This window comes from Phaseolus vulgaris, chromosome 3 (assembly GCF_000499845.2).
Source record: "Phaseolus vulgaris cultivar G19833 chromosome 3, P. vulgaris v2.0, whole genome shotgun sequence".
Lineage (NCBI taxonomy): Eukaryota > Viridiplantae > Streptophyta > Magnoliopsida > Fabales > Fabaceae > Phaseolus > Phaseolus vulgaris.
Window position 1 is genome coordinate 52048160 of NC_023757.2, and position 24199 is coordinate 52072358.

Here is a 24199-nt window from a genome sequence, read left to right on the forward strand (position 1 = left end):
TTTAGTAATAATAGTCTTAGTATTAATTGTAGCAAAAGCCTAACATGCAACAAAGTCAACAACAAAACAACGAGATCACCTTTCACCAAGTGAGTACCTACAATACATCACTCAAGTATGGTACAAAGTCTATAATGAAGTTAACTCCAAGCCAATCAAACAAATGGAAAAACAACTGCATAATACCCTCACATATCACGTGATCCAACGCCACAGCCACCCTCAAATTTGTCTTCACCAACAAAACTCACCCCTGAAACAAACACGGCATAAATAATTACTTGTCAAAATAATTTTTATGAGGTCATGGAAGCTATTATTTTATGTAATAAAATATTTATTCTAAACTAGGGAAAATACATACACTTCCATGCGTGTATATTCACATTTTTATTTCATTAAAAGATATATATATATATATATATATAATTTTATTATTTTTGAGTAATTAATTAAAAATATAGAAAAACAATACAATTTAATATCTATGTGTATATATACACACACATAATTTTATAAAAACAATTTTATAAAAGTTATGTGCTGTTATTTGTAAAAAAAATAGAAATTATAATTATTTTGAAACAAAGAGAAGTTATTCAATTATTTATTTTATTAAATAAATAACTAAATTATTTTTTATTTGTTAAAGAATAAAATTGTTCAATTAAAAATGACACCAAAAGAAGTTAATGATGACTCTTTATATAATGATATAGATGACAAGTAATTACGTTGAGGAGTTTTCTTACAGTATGTTCAGTATAAAAATACCACTTTTCAGTAAACATGTAACTATAAAGTTGTTATTGAATTAATTCACTTATTATTTTAGATGAATAAGATAGACTTCAATACTTTTTTCTCAGAAAAATAACATTTTGATCAAGCAATAAATTTTCATTAATTTTTGAGAGTTTATTATAGTGACAAAAGTTAATGTAATGACTACATAATTGTAAGTAATTCAGTAAATGGTTCTGACTAAATAAACTCTATCACAAGGAAACAAAAAGCTAACTGTAGAAAACTGAAACAGATATGCCTTTCATGAGAAAAATAAAGAATGCCACCCACCACCAGAATGCCATCCACCACTTTCTCCCCAACCAACTCCTTTGTTAGAGCCATTTCCATCCCGTCCACCACCTCTAGTGCCATCTACACTCTGGTTATCACGTCGAGCTCTTGCTTTTTCAACTAACAAGGTATAACCTCCAATCTCAGTTTGATCCAGTTCTAGAGCTCTCTTCACACTGTCAAGATCCTTGAAATCTAGGACAGCAAACCTGCAAATTTTGATATTTGACTTGAGACTAGAACGCTATACACACTAATTCTTGCACTAATTATGTTTAAGAGATTTCATGAGTTCTACTCAAGGTTTATACAAGGGGATAACAGGAGAAATTTAAAAAAAGAGGTCATAACTCTTAAAATCCCACATCCATTAGAAATATGATTAAAATTATAATAATAAGTGTAAACTTCTCTTTACTGAAGATTGAATTAGGTTTAAAGTTTCCTTTCTAAGATGGTACCAGAGTATACCAGAGTCTATCCTAACAAGGTTTGTTGAGTCTATCCTAACAAGACTTGTTGAGTCTATCAAATCCTCTTTCTTTTCCCACACTCGATGATAAGACCAAAATTATAATATATAAGTGAATACAAACCTCTCCTTATTAGTTCAGATTTACAAGATTGAATTAGACTTAAAGTCTACTTTCTAATAATTCCTAAAGGAAATTTTTTGATACCATTGCCTTCTGTCTCTATGACCTGGCCTTCTACTCAGTGGGAAGTTTTATGCTCTAGGTGCCAAATGAGAGGGAGAGAGAGAAAAAAGTATTCAACAAAGAGCTAATTCTATTTGTGTAAATAAGATAGTTAAAAAAGTAAAGTAACAAATAAAAATAAAATAAGTATCACACTCTATGTGTGGAGATTACTGTATAATCTCTAGATAACTTCCAACAGTTGTGTAAACAAAGTGATTTTTATCCAGTTGATGAATGATGTTGAGATAAAAATTATTTCCAGCAAGCAGCATCCTAAACAAACAAGCAAATGAACCTTTTCCTATTCTATTTGTCTAAATTCATTGATTTCACTCTAGAGGTTGTGCTTAATTGTTGTGCGTATAAGCTGTTTATGAGCCAGAGTCTCAATCTTAATAAAAATGTTGCTCAAATAACTACTGCATTGAATATAACCATAGGGAAGTCTTGGTATATGCAAAAGCAGAAAAAATTAATGATAAGAAACGGACATAAATAAAAAAACATTAAAAGGAAGAAAAATAAGGATTATTCCTTAAGTGGTGATTGGTAAAAGCAGAAATGGCATTTGGAATAAATCAAAAAAATCATTTTGCTTTTGCAAGCTCGCAATAAAGTCTAGTATCTTTCATATTTTCACTAAACCACCATAGATTCTCTACTTATTTCATTAAGCAACATATGGACTGCTGAAAGATTTATGTGAATAAACGGAGAATTAATCTTTACAAATTAACAAAATCAAATTGCATACTACTGATATAGATACGAAAAGGCTCATAGGTAAATGCAGTGGCATGTCAAAACATTTAACAGTATATTATAACCTAACTTGCATCAGAACAAGAACACATACCCCTTAAATGCACCAGAATCATAAAATTTTGGAATTGATATCCTCGTAATCTCTCCACAAGAACCAAAATGCTCTTCCAGGTTAGCTTTTATCTGAAAGAAAAAAGTAGGCATTAAATACAGCTAAATACTCGTGTTAAACCAAGCAAAGAGTCAATAGAAAGAGATTCATACAATGAGTGCAGGAAGTGGTGTAAACAATAAAAAATGATAAGAGAAAAAAAGCTACCTCTTCTTCCATGAGGGAACAATCAAAACCCTTGACATATACTGCTAGAGATTGGAATGAGTTGCTCCAGTGGCTAAAATTATTAACATGGAAACATCAAAGGGAGATAATACAAGATAAAAGAAATCTAAAAATACAAGAGATTAAAGACTCATCTCTATTTGTTTTAAAAATACATTTTTAATTAATTTTTTTAAGATAGAACATAACTCATGAAAAAAAGATGAGTAAAAAACTATAATATGAAAGTGCTTTTTTTCCAAAGCTTATCCAAACACCCTGGACAAACGAGTATATAAATACATTACAAGGGACAGTAAACCATGCAAATGCACAGTGAAAAAATGTAAAATGTTCTCCAGTTCAAAATGGCCATGTTGAAATACACATTAGAACAATTAGGCAGGAATTTGTCCAAACACTAACTAATTTACTCAAGAGTCATGCACTTGCATGATTTTATTATGCATGTGTAGATATGTAGATTACCTTTTACTGTAGCTATAACTTTTTTCTCGAGCTAATTCAACTCTGATGGGACGTCCAAACAATTCTGTATGATCCAACACAAGAGCCTGTGATATAAAAGTAAATTGATTGTCAGCTCAATGTCTTCGATAAACATAAACAAACAGATGATGATGAGGCACAGCCAAACAGGCATAAGAAAGCCTAGAAATATAAATTCAAAACTAATTGGTATGCAAAGACAAAGGTTCAAACAATGAATGTAGCCAACAGCACCTAGTTAGTTGAGACTTGGTGGTTCTCGTTTCAGGAATGATAAAGGGGATGGCTTTATAGTAAATGACCATTGACCATGTTAAGAAGCAGTATAGAAGTTGCACCCTATGAGCTGGCTAGAACAATCTACAATGCATGAGTTAAAAATGTTTGGATGAGATTGTTAGAAAAACTGCTTATTTCCTATTGTAAAACCATCTTTGGTTGCATACCGATTATAACCATTCTGTTCAAAGTAATCAGTAGGTGTCCTAATCCTAGCTGAGAGATATAGTGTACTTTGTGTACTTTATTTCTCTACTTGATCTAATCCTCTCTTACCTTCATATATAAAGTACGTAAGTAAAAAACTATAGCCCTGTCAAATTTTCCCACCCGAATTATTGTGAACATACATGACTTGTTGTTATAAAATAAAATTCTTTTCACATGACTTTTAAAACATGGACATTGAAATCGCAGGTCTGCAGTTTTGGAATGCTTTGTTTGTTGTTACTGTAGAAGCATGAAATGGTTTAGATGGAATACTAATGCTATGGCCATTTTAATTAAAGAAGATAATAAATTCTCAATCTGTTCTACTTATTTAATTATTGATATAACTTTAACTCATAAACATCTCCAAATTTACTTCCATGAATTCAAACTCTCATTTAGAAGTGTTCTCTAAACTCACAATTTAGAAGATTTTTTTTCAAATTAAAAGAAATGAATGTGAAAAAAAAATATGTTTTTAATATTTAAAGATATGTCTTTAGAATTAATTCATTTTAAATTTTCTTCAATATTAGTTGTTAACAAATATAAAATTATGCACTTTCATGGCTATGAACATTAATCAGGAGGTAAAAGTATACTATTTTATGTTAAATGCAAACAATAAAAACCTCATGAGTTGACATAGTAGTTTGACATCACAGGTTCACACGATGTAAGGATGATCCATGTCGCAGGAATCGTATGATTGATCCGCTCCATGCACAAAAACTCGACGGACCAGCAACAATCCCACCACCCTAAGTGGGATTTGTATATGGCCTAGTGAGCTAAAAGAATGTATTAAAATTATAAAATAATAATATTATATTTTTAATAATGATATACATATATTAAATGATAAATTATGATAAAAATTTATACTAAAGTGAAACAAAATAATTAAATGATTGAATTTTTAAGACTATGACCAAGTACAGCACAATAGTAATGTTAGTAAATAACAAAAGTAATAGTTTAGTTGTATGTTACTCTTGTATGTATACAATTTATTAGCAAGTTAACACAAATAAAAAAATGTATGGTCGAAACTTATTTCTTGTAGGTGTTTACTTGCCAAGATAAGTTTTTACATATGAATAACTGTCTATCATAATTTCAAGAGTCAAATTTCAATACGGTTAAAAATTTTATATGTGTGTTGATGATATAATTAACCAAAAACTAATGATGGATATTAGGAAGTGAGTTTAAGTCTAACTCATTCTTACAAAACCGGCTTATAAGATGAGGATAGCCTCACTTATATAGTGTAGATTGACTTTATCTTTAGGCGACATGGGATCTTCAACATACACCTCTCACGTCAAGGCATGAACATCTTGTGCGTGAGACTAAATATTTGTGAGTGGTCCAATAGTGACCTGATAACGGGTGGCACAAGAGGCTCATCAAACCTTGCTAGGATAGTCTCTGAAACCATATTGAGAAGTGAGTTTAAGCCTAACTCATGCTCACAAAACCGACTTGTAAGATGAGGATTGCCCCTACTTATATATTGTAAATTAGCCTTATCTTTAGACAGTGTGAGATCTCCAACAACGGAAGATTCAAGCCATGCAGGCCAGTTCTAAGATTCTCTTGTTTTTTCCAAGTGTTTATTGGGATAAAGGTGGCAAGAGATAAAAATTAATTCAAATCATGCAATGCAACATAACACGCCCAAGGTAACCAAGCATAGGACAATGAGGCAGAGGAGTAACAGGAAAAATCAAGTCATAGAAAACATAATACAAGCATTGAGTGCTATTAAAAATCCCGCATCGACTAGAGATAAGGACATTTCATAGTATTATAAGTACGTGCAAACCTCACCTTAGAAGCTAGTTTTAAAAGGTTGAGTTACGCTTAAAGTCCACTTTTTAATAAGTGTCATAAATATAAAGGGCGCACACCTTAATCCAAATTGATTTGGTAGAGGGGTGGAGGGTAGACTTGATTACATTGCATAGTTAAGTGCCAATATTTTCCCATTTGGCACAAACAACCACTTATGTAGAAGTTGAGGAAGAAGTGAGATAATCTTGATATCTAAAGCTTGAGTGGGATAGTTGGAACCATTTAATTTCTCAGAAGCAAGTGTGAAATTTGAAAAATAGTTGTTGGGTCAAAAGAACCATTGAAAGACAGTTAGCCCAAGAAAAGACCAAACAGAAAATAAGGTATTGGAAATATCACTCAGAGAATGGGGTTGGGATTGCCTGAGTGTGCGAAGTTGACATCCAAAGGATGAATGGAACAATCCAATAACACAACACCATGTGGTATTGTTTGTATGTTATAAAAATTGTTCGTGAGAAAGTATTTGGACATGTTGAGTGGCAAAAAAATGTCACCAAAAAGAAAGGGTGACAACCAAAGATTGGAGCAAAAAACTAGATATGTACTAAGTTGAAAAAATTGTGGTTGTTGACAACAGGTCCTCAAGGTAGATCACGATTTTCAAGAGGTCACATTCAGGCACTAGATACCATGTTTAGAAAGAGAAAACAAAAATATTGGACACAAGTTTATATTGGTTACGTACTTAATTATACATATATAAAAAAATATTATGCTTCCTCAAATCATATATTATAAGCTTATAAACTAGCATTTTGATTATTAAAATACATTATATAACAAAAATGTAGCAAGTTGTGTCCTAAAGAGATTTTGAAAAAGATAATGGCAATAAAACAACATGAATCTTAATACATGTTTACAAAACTGATTTAAGAGGAACTTCTTTTCCATAGTATTCTCTTGCACCTCCCATCTATTATATCATGATATTCACACATTAAACTATATATGTGTGTGTGTGAGTTTGTATGAGTGGGTGTGAGTGCATAGATTTATGATGTCAATCCATCATTGTATTCCAAAGATAAGGTTATACACTTCATGAAGCAATCGTGAACTGATACCATGACCATCATCAAAATTGCACAATTTAACAAAACCAACAACAATCAAGACTGGAACACAACTAAGTACAAGGTATCAATTTACTTTAGCAATCAAATACAATAAATTTCATTGAAAATACTATATTGATAAACAATATTCAATAAATCAAATCGCAAAGAAAGTATATGGCTTTGTTGCTTCCAGAAGTACAACTATCATTCAATTACCTTTAGCAGTTCTAAATGATTTGCAACACAAGGTCTTAAAGCTTACCTTTTGTGCTGCTTCAGCCGTTGAAAACTCAACATGTAAAAAGCCTTTAGGCCTCCCTTCATGATCTGTATGTGGATGAACATAAACAATACCTCCACATTCTTTGAAAAGATTTTCCCTGAACAATCTTGAAATTAGAAAAAATGTACAGAACATAATTGATGAGCACCTTTATTAAAAATATACATACACATCAGCCTGTTCCACTCCACATGACAAGTTTCCAACATATATCGTATTTGATGAAGCATTTTGTTCTTTCAAAGTAGGTAGCATTTTAGGCTGCAAAATTCCAGGAAATAACACGTATATAAATGATTCAAAAATTTACATTACATTGGAAATTATGGTGCATACAACTGTATTGCCATTATCTAATGTATATTAGGTAAAACAGTGAGTTGTATACAATGTATTTTCTCCATCTCATTTATTCAAGTGGGACAAAGTGTATTCGAAGATTAGAGAGTAAACCAAAAACTAAGTACAAGGTTCTATGGGCCCTATGAGATCACAGAGAAGCTCAAAGACATACTTATAGCCTGTGATTACCAGAAGGAAGCCAACTCTACCTTGTTTTTCTATTCACTTTGCTCAAGAAATAACTAACTGCAACCACCCAGCCACTACCTTTGGTTCTTAGCAGATGATTAGGTACTTCAAGTCATCCCTTAAGAGATCTTAACTGTCAGGAAAATCAGTTTGGAATCAAAGAGGTCTTGGTGTGATGGCAACGACTACCACCATTTGAAGATCTCAGGGTAACAGTAGCTGAGTTGCAGGAGAGTTTCCTAATCGCCGCATTGAGGATAAGGTGTTAGTTGAACTAGGCAGAGATGATACAGGCCCATTATTTCTAAAGTATGTGTGAAAAGGGCCAAAATGTGTGATGCACCTGATCATGGCCAAAAACGCTAAAATGGGGGGATGAGTAGGGAAGAACACATAATCATAGAATAGTAGTACAACTGGAGAGAGTGTAGGAGCTGGGAGGCTGGAGCTTAGTGGAAAGTGAACCTTGGAGTTTAGACTTCTCCAAGTGCCTAAGGAGAGTTTCTTTTATTTCTTCTTCCTTGATTATATCTAAACAGTGCTATATTTCATGATCTGCTCCTTAATGCACAAAAAAATAATACAAATATTTTAAGTAATATTTCTCTCTTTAATTGATACCTAACACAATTTTACTCATATTTACTCAAAAGCTGCCTCATTTACATCCTTAACTTCTTTCACACAAGCCTATACACACACTCCAACAAGTCATATAACAGATAAACTTTCACCTAGCTTAAGTAAATGCATTTTGAAATGCTCACACTTTCATGAGGACTTTCGTGGGCTTTTTTCTCAATTTCTTCCTCACAGTCCTCTGAATACTCTGTAGTCTTCATGGGCTGAAATCTTTCATGCTTTTGGAAAGAGTTGCTACAACAAATAACATTATTAACAAAGAAATGGTGAGAAGAGGCAAGGAAAGAAAATTATATCATGACTGATTTTTTTTTACAAAGCTTATCCAAGCACCCTAAATAGAGAATTATTTGCATAACATGACAGAATTCCTGCAAACTCAGGAAAATTGGTTAAAAACAGCAATAGGAGGCATGCCTTTGAACGGTTTTATTATATACGAAGATTACCTTCTATTCCAGGTATGTTCACCCTTTCCTCGAGCTATTTCAACTCCAATGCAACGCCTCAACAACTCTGTATTATCCAACTCAAGAGCCTAACAATACAAAGGCAAAACCATTCGCATCTCAATGTCTTCACCCAGAATAGGTTTTCAACAAACTTAAGAGCACAAATTATGATGATGATGCACAACATAGACAAGCCTAGAAATACCAATCACAGCCCTCCATCACTTAAAAACTAATTGCTACACAAAGACATAGGCTCAAATCATGCATGTAATCAACAGAACCTGAAAAGTACAATCTGAGATAGCTTTTTTTCTATTCTCGAATCCTTGGATGCCTTTTAGCTGGTCTACTCCAGACAGTTACAACTGTCTAGATAGGTCTCTAGGCTTTTATATATTTGTTTGATGTATAACAAGACAATGCAGTGCTAATTTACAGATATTCAATAAAATTGCTTTTTCCCCCTCTCACTCTAATGGTCTGGTTGGTATTATAGAAAGGTGCAGGAAAGATTGAAGGAAAGAAAAACAGGAAAACTGTTCCCTTCCCTTGTTTGCAACACACCAAAAAAGTGAAGGAAAAGAAAGTACGGGCCGCACACTAAAACAAATAATCCCCTCCATATTGGGAAGAAAGGGATCAGATCTTGGGAGAAGAGTTTGAAGTTTGTGATTATTGTATGGAGTGCATTTGAGTTGCATACTGCAAAGGAGGGAGAACAGTTTAATTTTACGATGTTATACTTACAATATTTTTTATATACAAAATATAAATGATAAAAAAGAAAGGATTTGGCCAGTTAATAAATATAAATATTTTATATTATATTCCTCAGACACAGACAAGAGGAAAATATTTAATATTTTAAGAATATTGAACTAAAACAATAACGAAATTCTTTTTTCTTTAGAATTTATCTTCGATATATGTATATGAATAAAACAATGGTGAATAATATGATTTTTGGTGATAATATTATAATATTTAATAACGAAATATAATTAAAATATTATTTATCAACCTTTTATTATTTGAAAGTTTTTTTATTCAACATTTTTTATTTCATTTTCATTTTGTTTATTCTCATTCATAAATTTAAATAAAGAGAAATAACTTCTTTTATTTTACACTGTTTTATTTTATTTTATTCTACTCTGTAAAAAACCTTTCATATAAAAAGGTATTTTCTACAATTAAATTTTATGAAAAGATTCATTGTCATCTCTTTATTAATTAGGGGTGTTTCGCTCATATATCCATTTCCTTTCATATCAAACAACCTAAAATTTACTTAACTTTTACTTTTATTCTTCACCTTCACATTCCTCTCTACGCCAAACATACCCTAACACAGATACAACTATCTCAGAAATACTGTTGGCAGTGCTAACTAGTACAGACAACACATGGTCAAAAATCTTACTTTTAGTGCAGCTTCTGCTGTTGCAAACTCAATATGTCCGAAGCCTTTTAACCTCCCCTCATTATCTCTATGTAGCCGAACATCAATGATTTCTCCACACTCTTTGAAAAAAAATTCCCTGAACAATTTTGACATTGTATCATACATACAGAAAAGAATCAATAATCAATTACATGAAAAATAACACTTACACATCAGCCTGTTCCACTCTGTATGACAAGTTTTTGACATATATTGTCTTTGATGAAGCATTTTCTTCTTTCATAGTAGCCAACCAGCTAGACTGCAAATTCCAGGAAATAACATAATGCATAAATGTTTTGATCATTTAAACTATAGAGGGTGAGCATATTGTTCAATAACAGCATTCTTTTCAATGGAAGCAGCACCAAGCATCCGCATCCTTAGTCATTTCAAACAAGTCAACTATATACCTCCAATAACTCATAACAAATAAACATTCAACAATCATAAGCAATTTAATCCTGAAATGCATACACTTTTCCAAGGATCTTTTAAGACTTTTCCCTCAGTATCTTCCTCACAGTACTCTGAACTCCCGGTCCTTTTGAAGGGCTCGATTCTTTCGCACTTATTGAATGAATTGCTCCAGTTGCTAAAACTGTTAACAAGGAAATAGCAAGTGGAATGAATTGGTACAAGATATCTTATTACAGAAATGAACAAATACAAGTGATTTAAGGCTCATTTTAAAATAATGCTTGTATGATTAAAAATCTATTATAACTAGATAAACTTTCTGAAGAAAAAATGCCTCAGTCTATTTCATATAAGCTAAAAAAAGCAGCTTACGATGGAACAATATTTTAAAAAAAAAGATAACTATATATCATGAAAACACTTATTTTCATGGTTTATCCAAGCAGCATTAACAAAAATAATACATACATGACTAGACACAGTAACCCATTCAAATGCATGAGAAAAAACAAAAAATGTGCCCCAATTCCAAATGTTATGAAGAAATTTAGGCTAATGGTCTTAAGTGGGAAATTTTGTCAACAAACGACAACTGCACAATTTCATTATAAATGTACATTACCTTCTATTGGAAGCATATTCACCCTTTTCTTGAGCTAAAACAACACTAATCCATCGTCCAAACCATTTTGTATTATCCAACTCAAGAGCCTATGTTTATAAAAGAAAAATTCATTTCAGCTCAATGTCTTTGCATAGAACAAGGGTTCAGCAAACATAGACAACATATGATGAAATATAGCAAAACAGGCAATATATAAGAAAGCCTAGAAATATCAATGTCTGTCTAATAGGCCATGCTTGAAATGTAGCAGTAAGTTAATTTCCCATTAGTCTGTTCTATGTTATGGTTTAACTGTTAATGTTTTATAAGATGTGTGACAGACCTGTTGAAGAAATTGGAGAGTCAAATTATTACATAGAATTTGTACCAGACCAAGGAGAGTCGTATTCAAATCCTGGGAGATACAAATGGCTAGTTGGTAAGCTAAATCACCTTGTGTATGGTTTGGGCATTTTCGGACTATCATTCAGTTGATTGGAATGATACGAAGAGATTCTGATCATTCTCTACTCTATCGTCATTCTTCCCAAGGATGTATTTGTCTCACTGTTTATGTGGACGATATTGTTATCACACATAGTAATAAGAAGGGTATTGAATAACTAAAACAATATCTTGCTCAAACGTTCCAAAATAAAGATATGGGACACTTGAGGTTTTTCTTTGGTATAGAAGTGACACAATCCAAGGATGGTTTTGTGATGTCTCAGAAAATATGCTCGCACAATTCTAGAAGAAACAGGGAGACACACCAATGGATCGAAGTGTCAAACTTGTATTTGACCAAAGAGAACCTTATTATGATGCTGGGAGGGAGATACAGAAGGTTAGTTGGTATCTCACTGTGACTCGTCCTTGCAGTAAGTGTAGTAAGTCAATTTTTAAACTCAATTCAATGTTGTCGTACAGATCCTAAAGTGTATTAAGAAGACCCCGAGAAAAGAACTTACTTATGAAGAAGATAAGGGCAATACTGAAATTGTTGGGTACTCTGACACTGATTGAGAAGGATCACGAAACAATAGATGTTTCACTTCAGGATATTGTATTCTAGTTGGAGGTAATTTGATATCATGGAAAAGTAAGAACCAAAATTTTGTTTCAAGTTCAAGTGCAGAAACAAAATACATGACAATGACATTAGTCACTTGGGAGCTCATATGGGTAAAACAACTCCTCAGAGAACTTCGATTTAAAGAAAGTTGCCAAATGAAATGCACCTTGTATGTGACAACCACGCAGCATTAACATTGCCTCTACTCCCGTTTTTCATGAGAGAACAAAACAAATTCAGGTGGATTGTCATTTCATAAGAGAAAAACTAGATCATCACTAGATTTGTCAACTCTAATGAACAATCGGCTAACATATTCACCAAGTATCTAAGAGGACCAAAAATTGATTATATTTGCAATAATTTAGGCACATACAACCTATATGCTCCAACTTGAGAGAGAGTGATATAATTATAAAAATAAGGAATTGATCTTGTATAATCAAGAATATTGTTCCAATTATAGGAATAAGGAATTGATCCTATAATCAGAGATATCTAGATTATATATGTATTATTAGAAACATTTTTATTTATTTCCATATAATATCTTTTGTTATTAGAGGATATCAAATCTCCTTTATATATTGTATTAATTCCTTTTTCTCAATATAAATAAAGCACCCGTATTGTCTCAGAAACAAACAGTTTCAGCTTAATGTTTCTGTCTTCCCTAGAATCTAACATTTAGAAATATCACCAACAATAAAGCCCCAACCGCAAATAAGTACAAGTTAGCAACTTGCGTCAGGAATTAAATTAAAAAAAAAATATATAAAAATACAATGATTGAGAAAAATATTTCAACAAACCAAATTGTTAAAACTTCACCATTGAAATTTGTTTGGAATTGTTGCTTCCAAAGGTACAACTACTTTGAAATGATTTGGCAGTTCTAAAATTATTTGCACAGGCTACACAAGGTCACAAAGCTTACTTTTTGTGCAGCTTCTGTAGTTGCAAACTGAACATACCCAAAACCTCTAGACCTCCCTTCATGATCTGTTTGTAGACGGATATCAACAATTTCTCCACACTCTTTGAAAAGTATTTCGCTGAACAATTTTGCAATTAGAAAAACAATACAGAAAATAACCAATAACCACCAGAACAAAAAATAACACATACATATCATCGCTCTCCACACTGTAAGACAAATTTCTAGCACATATTGTCTTTGATGTAGCATTTTGTTGTTTCCAAGTATCTAGCACTTTGGGCTGAAAAATTTCAGGAAATACATTATATAACAAATTTGATAGGTTACATTGCAGGGAGCGCGGATATTGTTTAGTTACTGCTTTCTTTCTGGTGAAGGCACTACCAAAATGTCTATATCATTAACCTCATTCACACAATACAACCATATTCAACATCACGTTGAAATTATGATGTTTTCAGAATGGATGGAGAAACTGTAAAGAAAAAAGACTTTGAATAATATTGACAGATACATTGTGTTGTATTATAAGATATGTCATTATAAAACCTAAAACACTCACCTCTATTTGCTAATAATCATAACTAAATAAGGAAACAAATCGTTAAATATTAGAAAACATGGAAATTATGAAACTGCATAAACTAATTCCAAGATAATTTCTAAAATACTCTAAAAATTTCTACTATACTCTAAAATATTATAAAAATATTGATTATATGAGGTATCAAACAAGTCAAGTAACAAGTAAAGTTTGGGAAGGCTTTGCTATATGCATTATGTTATGAAATACTTCTGGTTGAGAATCAAAATAAGATTTATTATTATAGCCATGTAATCCTTATTTTAGTGCAGACAAAATACGTTATATTCATGCATAACAAATGTAATAAAGTTTAATAAAATCATATTTGCTGTGTATTCAAAAACATGATATTTAGTCCAATATCTTTGTGTCTGCACATTGGACCCACTATACCTGGAAAAAAAATCTTTGGTGAACCAAGAACATCTCTGATCAACCTATATGATCATTGCCCCTCTTCTGGTGACCATTTTCCCTTTTACAGATGATTTTACCAAAACTTTTTTGCCCACCATTGCTCTTGCGATCTTTTTGGTAAAAACAAAAACATTTTTCATGGCTTCCAAGAGCACTCAAGACCCACCAAAAACTGAACCATATTCTTTTCAAATTTCCCTCTATCCACTAAGGAGAGTATGGTTCCAACTACCCCCACTTGGGCTTCTAATATCACCCAATGGATTTGGTGCCAATTCCACTGATTCAGTGTGTTAAATTGGAGAAGATTGACGCTCAACCCTCTACCAGACGATTACACCAATTTTCGCCCTCATGTTACCTTAAAATTGATTAGACCATGGATTGTTGTTTTTAAAACATGACAAAGATGTATTAGTGAAGTATTTGGCTACAATGACTCAAATTGGTGTGGTTAAAAAATTGACTAAAAGAGTACAATAGGGTATGCATTTACGATGTGTAGAACAACTATTCATGGTGTTCAAAGAAGGAGTCAATGGTGACATTGTCTTCAAGTAATGCTGAATACATTGCAGCCTTAGTGGGTTGAGAACTTGATGTCAAAAATGGAAGACAATATTCTATGAAGATGCTAGTAGACAACAAGTATCTATAAGCTTGGATCTTGTGGCTCATGTAAGGAGCAACCATATTGAGACAAGATTTCACTTCCTAATAGATCAAATCAACAAAGTGAAACAAGAGTTCCAATACTACAATAATAATGAATAGGTGGTTGATATCTAGTTCAGCAATGATATTCTTCCTACAACTAGTCCTAAAGGTATGTGTTTCCCTTATCATGTTCTTTATGCATATAATATTTTCATTGCAGGGCTAACAGAAATAGTTTAACTTCCTTTATGCATTTTCTACATGAGTATAGTTTGGTTTCGGAGCAATAGCTCGGTGTTGATAAAAGTTACTTCTTCACTAACTCTGGTTCTAATTTCTTTAATAGGCAGATTCAGAGTATTTTGGGTTTCCAAAGTGGGGAGATACCTTTCACCTATCTTGGTGTTCCAACTTTTAAAGCTGCTAAGGCAAAGTTTCTTAGACCCATTGTAGCCAAGATTAAACGAAAACTTGTTTCCTAGAAAGGCAAGATGTTGAGCATGATGGGTAGTGTGCAATTGGCGATTGTAATTGTAGCTAGTATTGCTTATAGCTTTCAAAATGTATAGATGGCCTCTTTCTATTCTTAAAGAGATGAAAATATCGTAATATCTAGTCTAGTGATATTGCTAAACAACAACTTGTTACTTTAAAGAGGAACTTTGTGTGTCTTCCAAAATCTAAAGGGGGGCTTGGTTTGGTTAATATTTGGGAAGAAAACTCTATTTACATGCTTAGGCTTGCTTGGGATTTTATATATTATTCTATGAATTGATCGTATCTTATAGAGATAGATTTCTTAGTAAGAGTTTTCACAAATTTGTTATATACAAATCTTCTATTTGGCTTGGGATTAAAAATTGTTTTGACACTAATCGGGATAATTATTGGTGGTCAGAATGTAAACTTTTGAAATGATGCTTAGCTTGTGGACAAACCTCTTTCTAAGCTCCTATAGATTCTTTCTAATGTTTCTCTTTTATAAAAGTCCAAGGTTGTCAATGCTTGGAATGGTATTAGTTGGTCTATTCCTCCTTCTTTGCTTCATACTACGATTTTTCGACATATCCACAATATGATGATTTCTTATGTCGAAATACATGTTTTTTGGACTATAGATGATTCTGGTTTAGTTGGTGATCCAATTATTGAACTTCCCTTGCCAAGACCATTGGGATGTAGTGATTCGGATATTGAAATACAATCAGGGAGTGTTTAAAGAAAAGGTCTTTAGGAAGATAGAGGACATGCTCGATTAGTTGGATACTCAAATGTTGACGGGGATGGTTCACATAGTGATGGTGGTGATTCACTTCTGGGTATTGTATGTTAATTGGAGAAAATTTAATATCTTGGAAAAGTAAGTACTAAAATGTTGTAGAAAGATTAGGTGTTGAAGCATAGTATAAGATTGTGGCTTTAGTAACTTGTGAACTCATATGGCCAAAACAACTGCTTAAAGAACTCAAGTTTGAAAAAGGCTACACCAATGACTTTGATCTATGATAATCGAGCAACCTTACATATTGCCTCCAATCCAATATTTCATAAGAGAACCAAACATTGAGTTTGAATGTCATTTCATCAAAAAGAAGATTGAGTGAGAAATGTTGGCACAAGTTTGGTCAACACAAGTGACCAAGTGACAGACGTCTTAACCAAATCTATTAGGGGGGCAAGAATTGGGTACACTTGTACCAAGCTTGGTGTGCATATGATTTATATGCTCCAACTTGAGGGGGAATTTTCGAGAATTAGAAGAAACAAAATATCCTCCATTTAAGCCTAATAATTGTAATGAATCTATAAACTCATTCATTGTGTATTCAAATACACTGTATTTGGTAATATGTCTTTGTATTCTCTATTTTAACACTTACAATTTTCTGAACAGCTTTGGAGTCTTTTTCCTCAGTTTCTTGTTCACAATCCTCTGAAATCTTTGAGCATCTCACCGGCTGAATTCTTTCACTACCTTGATATTTGTTGCTAAAATAATTAACATGGAAACTGCAAAGGGAAGAGAGCATAAATGCAAAATGAGACATCATAAGACATTATAGGCTCCTTTGTTTGTGATTTAAAAGTAGTATATTTTTAATTAAAAACATTTTGAATTTTTTTTCTAATAATTATATCACCTTATGATAAACAAATCTTTTCAAGTTTCTTTCTCATGAAGTTGAAAAGGTAGCAGATGAAACAAAGTTAAAAAAATGTCATGAGCATGCCTTGTTTTTTTAAAGATTGTCCAAGCACCTTGAACAAGTATGTTCATAGTAGACATAGCAACATATGCAAATGCAGCAGGAATAAACAGAAATGTTCTCCAATTCAAATTGACATGTTTTGTAAGAAATTTAGATCAATGCTATTGGATAGGAAAGTTGTCATGAGGACAGCAACAATAGGCAAGTTCTCGGTCAGTTTTATTATATGTATAAATTACCTTCTATTGGGGGTGCATTTACGCCTTGCTGGAGCTACACCAATTCTGATGCGACACCTCAACAATTCTGTATTATTTAACTTAAGTGCCTATGATTACAAAAGCAAAAATTGACTCTTAGGTGAATCAATGTATTCACTCAGAAACAAGGGTTCAACAAACATAAAAGCAGAAATGATGACAATGCATTGCAACAAAGGCCATGCATACATATATATGTATGTGTATGTGTGTACACATAAACCCACACACACATACATGTACAAGAAATCTTCTATATGATAATGACAATCAGACAACTTGGATCTTTACCATTGAACATAATGATGCAAGAAAATGAAAAAAAAATTTGAAGAAAATTGAGAAATTGTAACAGAAACTTAATAATGATTGTGATACAACTTAATATATATATATATATATATATATGTTACAACTGAAGAATTTACAGAAGTTCATATATAGGAGAGGAAGCTTCTGTCAGATGCGTACCAACAACTACCTAATAGAAGTAATAAGAGACTTGCACTGCAAGCTTTAAGTTACAGATCAAGGCACACAAATGCCAATATCTGATCTCAATCAAACATTTACTATTAGAGGTGCTATACATTCTTAAAAACTGATGGGAGGAACTTCTTTCCACTGCATAGTCATAAACCTACCGTCCACAATACAATTCTATTCACACATTAACCAAATATAGCACAATTATGATGTCGATCAATCATTAGATTTCAATGACAAGGCCAATCTATCACTGTATTCACACATTAACGAAAATACATCTTGAAGACAACCCCAATCCGAAACCATGTCTGCCAAAATTGCAGGTTTTAGCAATATCAACCACAGCAGTACATCGTGGCAATTTGCTTGAGGATTCAAATTCATTGAAAACACTAGCAATGAGACAAATATTTCAATAAATCAAATTGATCTTTTTTTATCCCTGAAAAGTAGAAGTAACTGTTACTTGCAAAGGTACAACCATCTGTCAAAACCTTCCAGCAGTTATAAAATTATTTGCACAGACCACACAAGGTGACAGCTTACTTTTAGCACTGCTTCTTCTGTTGCAAACTCAACATGACCAAAGCCTCTAAACCTCCCTTCATAATCCGTATGTAGACGAACATCAACAATCTCTCCACAATCTTTGAAAAGAATTTCCCTGAAAAATTAAAAATTAGAAAAATAAAACAAAAAATAATTGACATGCACCTATGATAAATAATACATACAGATCAGCTCGTTCCACACTATATGATAAGTTTTTAGTATATATTGTCTTTGATCCAGCATTTCGTTCTTTCAGAGTAGCTAGCATTTCAGGCTGCAAAATTCCAGGAAATAACATTGTTAGGACTGATTTCATATTGTTCACTTATGGCGGCGCACCAACCATTCTCCGCGTCCTTAACATCTTTCACACTACTGCAATAATTCATAACCTTTAAAATTTTAGCAGGTCTATGGAAATGCATTACGAAATTATACATTTACTTGACCAGTTTTAGAGGCGTTTTCCTCAATTTCTTCCTCACTGTTCTCTGAACTTTTCACAGGCTGCAATGAACAGAAAGGTGCTTAAGTATTAACTTTTGCAAAATAAACAATTGCATGTACAATGTCCAAGATTCTCACATTTGTAGCCATATGTGGCTTGTCAATAAAATCAGAGTTATTGTCATCATGGTTGCTGTCATATGAACTATGACTAGAAGAATCATTTTCAGCATTTTTTGAGTCACATTCTTGAGCATTTGATGTGGTGTCCATCTTCAGAACAGAAAATTTGATTGATAAACAATTAAAAGATATGAACATATAACAAAACGCAATTACAAATATAGTGGGTAAAAGTTGATTGACTGAACAGTTTATATACCAAAACTTCCATCTTTTTCTCTTGTGTTTCTTCATGTCTTTCTTCAGAGTTATCACCCTCATCGATATTGATATTCTCCTGAAACTAACACGTGATAGAACTTTTTCAAACTCAACATAATCAGTCCATACTCTTCTACTACATATAGTCATTCTAGTTATATATTGCAAAACAAGGCATCAAATAGATCAGCTGTTATCCTGTAAGGAATCCCCACTACCAATGACCTATTCTTGGTAATATTACATTTGATCAGTCTTCATTTCAATATTAATACCTTACAAACAAAATTAAATCTATTATTCTCTAATGATGAATTACAAATGAACTAAGTTTGCTAGTGAGTATGGGCCCATAAGCCCATTAGCGTATTTTGTACAAATCTATATCTACCTACTCTTAATTTTCACAAAGTGAATAATAATTCAGTTTCACCGCTGATTGGAATGGAATTTATTTATTTTTGCAGCACTAATTGCATTGAATAATAGGTTTTGTTCATTTGCACATAAACTGTTGGTTATAAAACCCAGATGTTCATTTGTGGCTTTTGTTACTTGTTTGATATGAAATTAAACACAGCTACCATCATGTTAGACTATTTTTAGTCATCAAATTCTCATCTCCAGCCTATCTCTCATCAATTCAAACCATATTCTTCTTGCTTATCATTGAAATTGAGAAATAGGTACATGGAATTGATGCACCCTGCAACAATCTCCACCTCAGCAATTGTCCTACTAGGAATCAAATTCTTGAATTGTGACTCAGCCCACTTGGCCTACACCATAGGACAATTGTGCAACCTCCAACAATCTCCCCCTCATTCCACTAGGAATCGAACTTGTGACCTTGACTCTAATAACAATTGTTGGATAGAGCGTTTACCACTAGGCCAAAAGCTATAGCTTATAGTCAGAGCACAACTCTTTCTACCTAAGAGCATAATAGCCTAAGTGCCACAATTTGATTGTAACTTGACCCACCTGGCCTACGCCACGGGACAATCGATGCATCCTACAACAAAATAAGGAGTAACGTAACATCAATTACGTAGTTTCGTGAAACCAATTGAGCATGCGGGAGAACAATTTTTTTATTAGGCTTGGGTTTTAACCCAAAACTCATTGACGTAAGAAGTGTTATGTATGACATGGAACCCAAAACCTTAGATCGCAATAAAACACAAAAACACAACAATTCCACCATTTTCACGATCTTGGACGATGATCCCACTCTAGCAATCTTGCATGGGCTATAAATTGGACATGGTGAGTGGAATCATGAAATTGTGTGATTCCACATTTTATATCGCAATTTTGACTACATTGATCCACACATCACCTCCTAGTCACCAAAGCAACATTGTGTCACCTCCATTATTTCACCAGTCTCTCAAGTCCTTATTTCAACCTTACTTTCAATCATCTACTGTTGGTTGAAGTGCATCCCCTTGTGAACACCTTGTGGGTTTCCACTTTTACCCTTTACTCCAAAAATGTCTTTTGGACCTACCTTATCTTTTTTTGGGACTTCCACGATCACTTAAGAAAAGTTTAATGGCAAAAATGACCTATCTAGGATTGCATGTGTTTAATTTTGGTTTCTTAGAATCTTAACCAAGATTTTCATGATCATTTGGAAAAGGCTAGCAGGGGAATGTCATCAAAAACTGTTCTGTAATGGAAGAAGTTGAATTTTCAACATTGCTCTATTGTGATAATTTGTGAAACCCTATATAATGGGAACTCTCAAAACATGTAAATCTATTTGGAAGAAGACTCGGAGTATTTTTGCAAACATACACAACATCTTTATGATTCTACCCATAAACTGACATCTCTTAAACAACCAGGTCATGACATGACAAATGATAAGATAATCTTTGGATCTCCTAACATATTTTTTGCTATTTACAACAGTGAATAACATGTCCTGCATGTGCTATGCGCTACAGTGGTGGCAACAATGTGCTTCTGTTAGGACTTAAGATAGAAAGGAAGGCAGAGGTATTTAGGTGGCAACATTGTTCCTAACAACTTCTGCCATGTATTCTCTGTTAATGCTGTTTCTGGGTAGTTGGAGATTGTATTTCTAACCATTGAAAATTGGTAACAGCATCTATATATACCATAAACTATACCAGCATCTTTATATAGGTTCTGAATAACATTTCGGATATCACTCTCACTCCCTCCAAATTTCATCTTAAATTTTCTGTCATATCATCATGGATGGCATTGATTGACAAATAATTCCTCACTCATTAGAAAACATATAAGTAGTATTTAATAGGTACTCATTAAAAACATACATTTGTATGTAATGCATGCACGAAGTTGTTATAAAGTTGTCAAATTTTTTAAGTCATTCAATTGTAGTAAAAAGTTCATACATTTCGAAGCTATGCATGAACTAAATTGAAATTTCTTGAGCTATGCAAATATGATATACCTCATTCTTGAACTCCTCAGCAACCTCATCTCTCTTCTGTCTTTTTGGACTTCCTTGCTTCTCTTGTTCATCCCTGTCCTCACTCCTGCCTATATAAACTTCACATTTTAAGAGATTGAAATTTATAAAACAAGCAAAGAAAGTGGAAACATATATATAAAAAAGAAAGGAACACTGAAAAAAAAAATACCTTTTGGGGGAAGTGAAAATGCAGCAGTACCAACCTACAATCCAAGGAAAAGGGGTTTAGTCGAATTACAAATGGGCCAAAGAGAAAGAATTCACAATAAAGCATGCATGCATACATGGAGTGTGGGATTAGATTCATTGTCCATTTCTGTTTGACTTCAGAAAGGAAAGTGTTGAAGATGATAAGAACTGGTTTTCAGGATTGGGTAAGCAACTAGGGTTTTGGCCTTCAATCGGAACTGTTTCCTATTGATTCTGCATTCTGCTAATATACTGCTATTTGGATATATGCAGCGGTTTTTATAGTTTCGAACATCTTTTGTCTAATTGTTCTGAAATTTGATGACGCACGAGTACTTATCACCGCACGTGTTGAATAATTTTAATTGAAAAAATAATAATTTACTTTTAGCTGATATTTTTTATAAATATTAATTTTTATATGATTTTACTTAAATATTTCGTCACTCAATCTTTTAAAACTAAATTTTTTAATTTAATGGTGGTTATATGTACATATTCTCATAGTGTGTGTGTATATGTACATATATAACATTTTTTTTTATAAATTAAAATTTGAATATTAATTTAAATCTTGATTATTTTTCTATATGATGAAACTTAATAATAAATAACCGGAGATTACTCATACTTTTACCATATGTAGGAAAAAAAATAATTAAATTTAATTAAAGATACAGAGTTTAAAGAAGTAATGACAAAAACAATAATAATAAATAATGGGAATCACCAAATTAAAATCATCTTTACATATGATAGAAACATCATTTAGAAAAGGTTAATTAATTTTATAAATATGCCTAAGGTAGGATATAAGAATAAAACATAAACAGATCAACATTGTAAGAGAAAAATAAAAGAATAATATTTAAGAAAAATAAAGACAAAAATAAAATAAATTATAATTTTTCTCTAGGCAAAGAATATAATATACTAAATGATAATAAAATATATATAATTATGTTTACACTTTTATTTAAAATTACATATAAATTTTGAAATTTACTTTTAAGTTTTTTAAACCTACGGAAATTATATTTTTGTTATAGAGCTACTTTTATATTATAAAGTATAATATTTGTAACTTAAATAATTATTAATTATTAATTAATTTTGAAATTAGTAAATAGTATAATCTTAAATTATGTGTTACAATAATTTATAAACTTTTAATATGAGTTTTTATAAATTAATTTTATTATTCAAATATTTTAAAAATATATTTAAATAACAAATTTTTATATTTTAATTATCATTGTAATTTAAATTTATATATTTAGAACAAAAATTAGAGGTATGTACAACAACCAAGTGCATAACTCATATAGAAATATTTGACTCATAAGTATTTAGGTCTAAAGAACCTAACTTTTATAGGTCAATGTAATTTTACTAGACAAAATTGGGTGATCATAGATTAAATTTGTAAAGATCCAATTCAAATTCATATTTTTTTATGAAAACAACTTGAATTTTTAAAAAAACAAATATTTGGATTGAATGTTAAAACTAAACTCATATTTTTATAAAGGTAATTTATACTTCTATAAATTTAAATTCAAATATTTAAATCAAATTTTAATTTCAATTTTATATTTCATAAAATAATTATAATTTTTATAAATTTAATTTTAAATTTTAATCTATGTTTTCTACCGTATAAACATGCGTGCATAACTAATTAAAGTGAGTTAGTAATTTAAATAAAAGTAAGTTAGCAACAATACTTACATTAATTATTAAATACATGTTCATTTAAAAAATTAAAAAATAAACTTATATATCAAATTGAGAGTTATGCTATTTGGTTTAACATTAAATGTCGTCCAACAGACTTTTTCCTATTCCAATAAAAATAATTATTACATTTAGATGTTATATAATTAATATAAAATTATTAATAATCAATGCTTATTTACTCGACTAGCAATATTATCTTGTTACTTTATTCATGGCATAGAAAGCCAAATAGAGTAATAAATATAAAAGTTGTAGTAGAAATGTATCTTTTAATTACGAAAGAATAGGTCTTTTTTTTTCATATAAGGTTTTGTAAATTATTAATAATGTATGTAATATTTTAAATAGTAAATTTATTTTATCATCACATAATTTAAATTGGATTTATTACAAGATATTTAATTCTTCATGTGAACTATTATTTCTTTTTTTACTTTTAATAAATTAACTCATAAGAAAATTATTAAATAAAACTAATTTTAGAATGTAGTTATTATATTGATTAAATTATAAACTATTTTATAAATTAAAAAATTATTAAATTTATTATAAGACATTTAATTCTTCATTTGAACTATTAAAATTGTTCGGTCCGGTTGACCTGGGACGTCTT

At 31.6% G+C, this 24199-nt stretch overlaps 1 protein-coding gene across 10 annotated transcripts; it reads right to left on the reverse strand.

Annotated features, from left to right (window-relative positions):
- On the reverse strand, window positions 1-22109 carry LOC137808656 (nucleolin 2-like). Of its 10 annotated transcripts, none has more exons than XM_068609889.1 (25): window positions 21942-22109; window positions 21827-21860; window positions 21637-21725; window positions 19183-19266; window positions 18939-19073; window positions 18798-18860; window positions 18536-18627; window positions 18348-18465; window positions 17292-17380; window positions 16723-16852; window positions 13371-13462; window positions 13180-13297; window positions 11186-11274; window positions 10621-10744; window positions 10314-10405; window positions 10123-10240; window positions 8694-8782; window positions 8370-8478; window positions 7241-7332; window positions 7051-7168; window positions 3355-3440; window positions 2866-2938; window positions 2638-2729; window positions 1078-1289; window positions 1-253 (listed from the first exon to the last, which is right to left on the reverse strand). In XM_068609889.1, exons 1-25 carry the CDS (start codon window positions 21969-21971, stop codon window positions 189-191), a joined length of 2433 nt encoding a protein of 810 aa, XP_068465990.1. In that variant the 5' UTR covers window positions 21972-22109; the 3' UTR covers window positions 1-188. The 10 variants fall into 10 exon arrangements, with proteins under 10 accessions (XP_068465990.1, XP_068465989.1, XP_068465988.1 ...); XM_068609888.1 differs by having other exon boundaries at window positions 18792-18860; window positions 19183-19260; window positions 21942-22108; XM_068609887.1 differs by having other exon boundaries at window positions 18792-18860; window positions 21942-22108.
- Window positions 22110-24199: the final 2090 nt, after the last annotated feature.

Excerpts from the sequence above, each read along its gene's own strand:
- LOC137808656 (XM_068609887.1), bottom strand. The coding sequence starts at position 21,971 with ATGGACAATGAATCTAATCCCACACTCCAT. Across the intron at positions 10,406-10,620 it reads TAAAAGATCCTTGGAAAAGT|TCTAGCTGGTTGGCTACTAT; the intron begins GTATGCATTTCA and ends TGGAATTTGCAG. Across the intron at positions 2,730-2,865 it reads GTTCCCTCATGGAAGAAGAG|ATAAAAGCTAACCTGGAAGA; the intron begins GTAGCTTTTTTT and ends TTTTTCTTTCAG.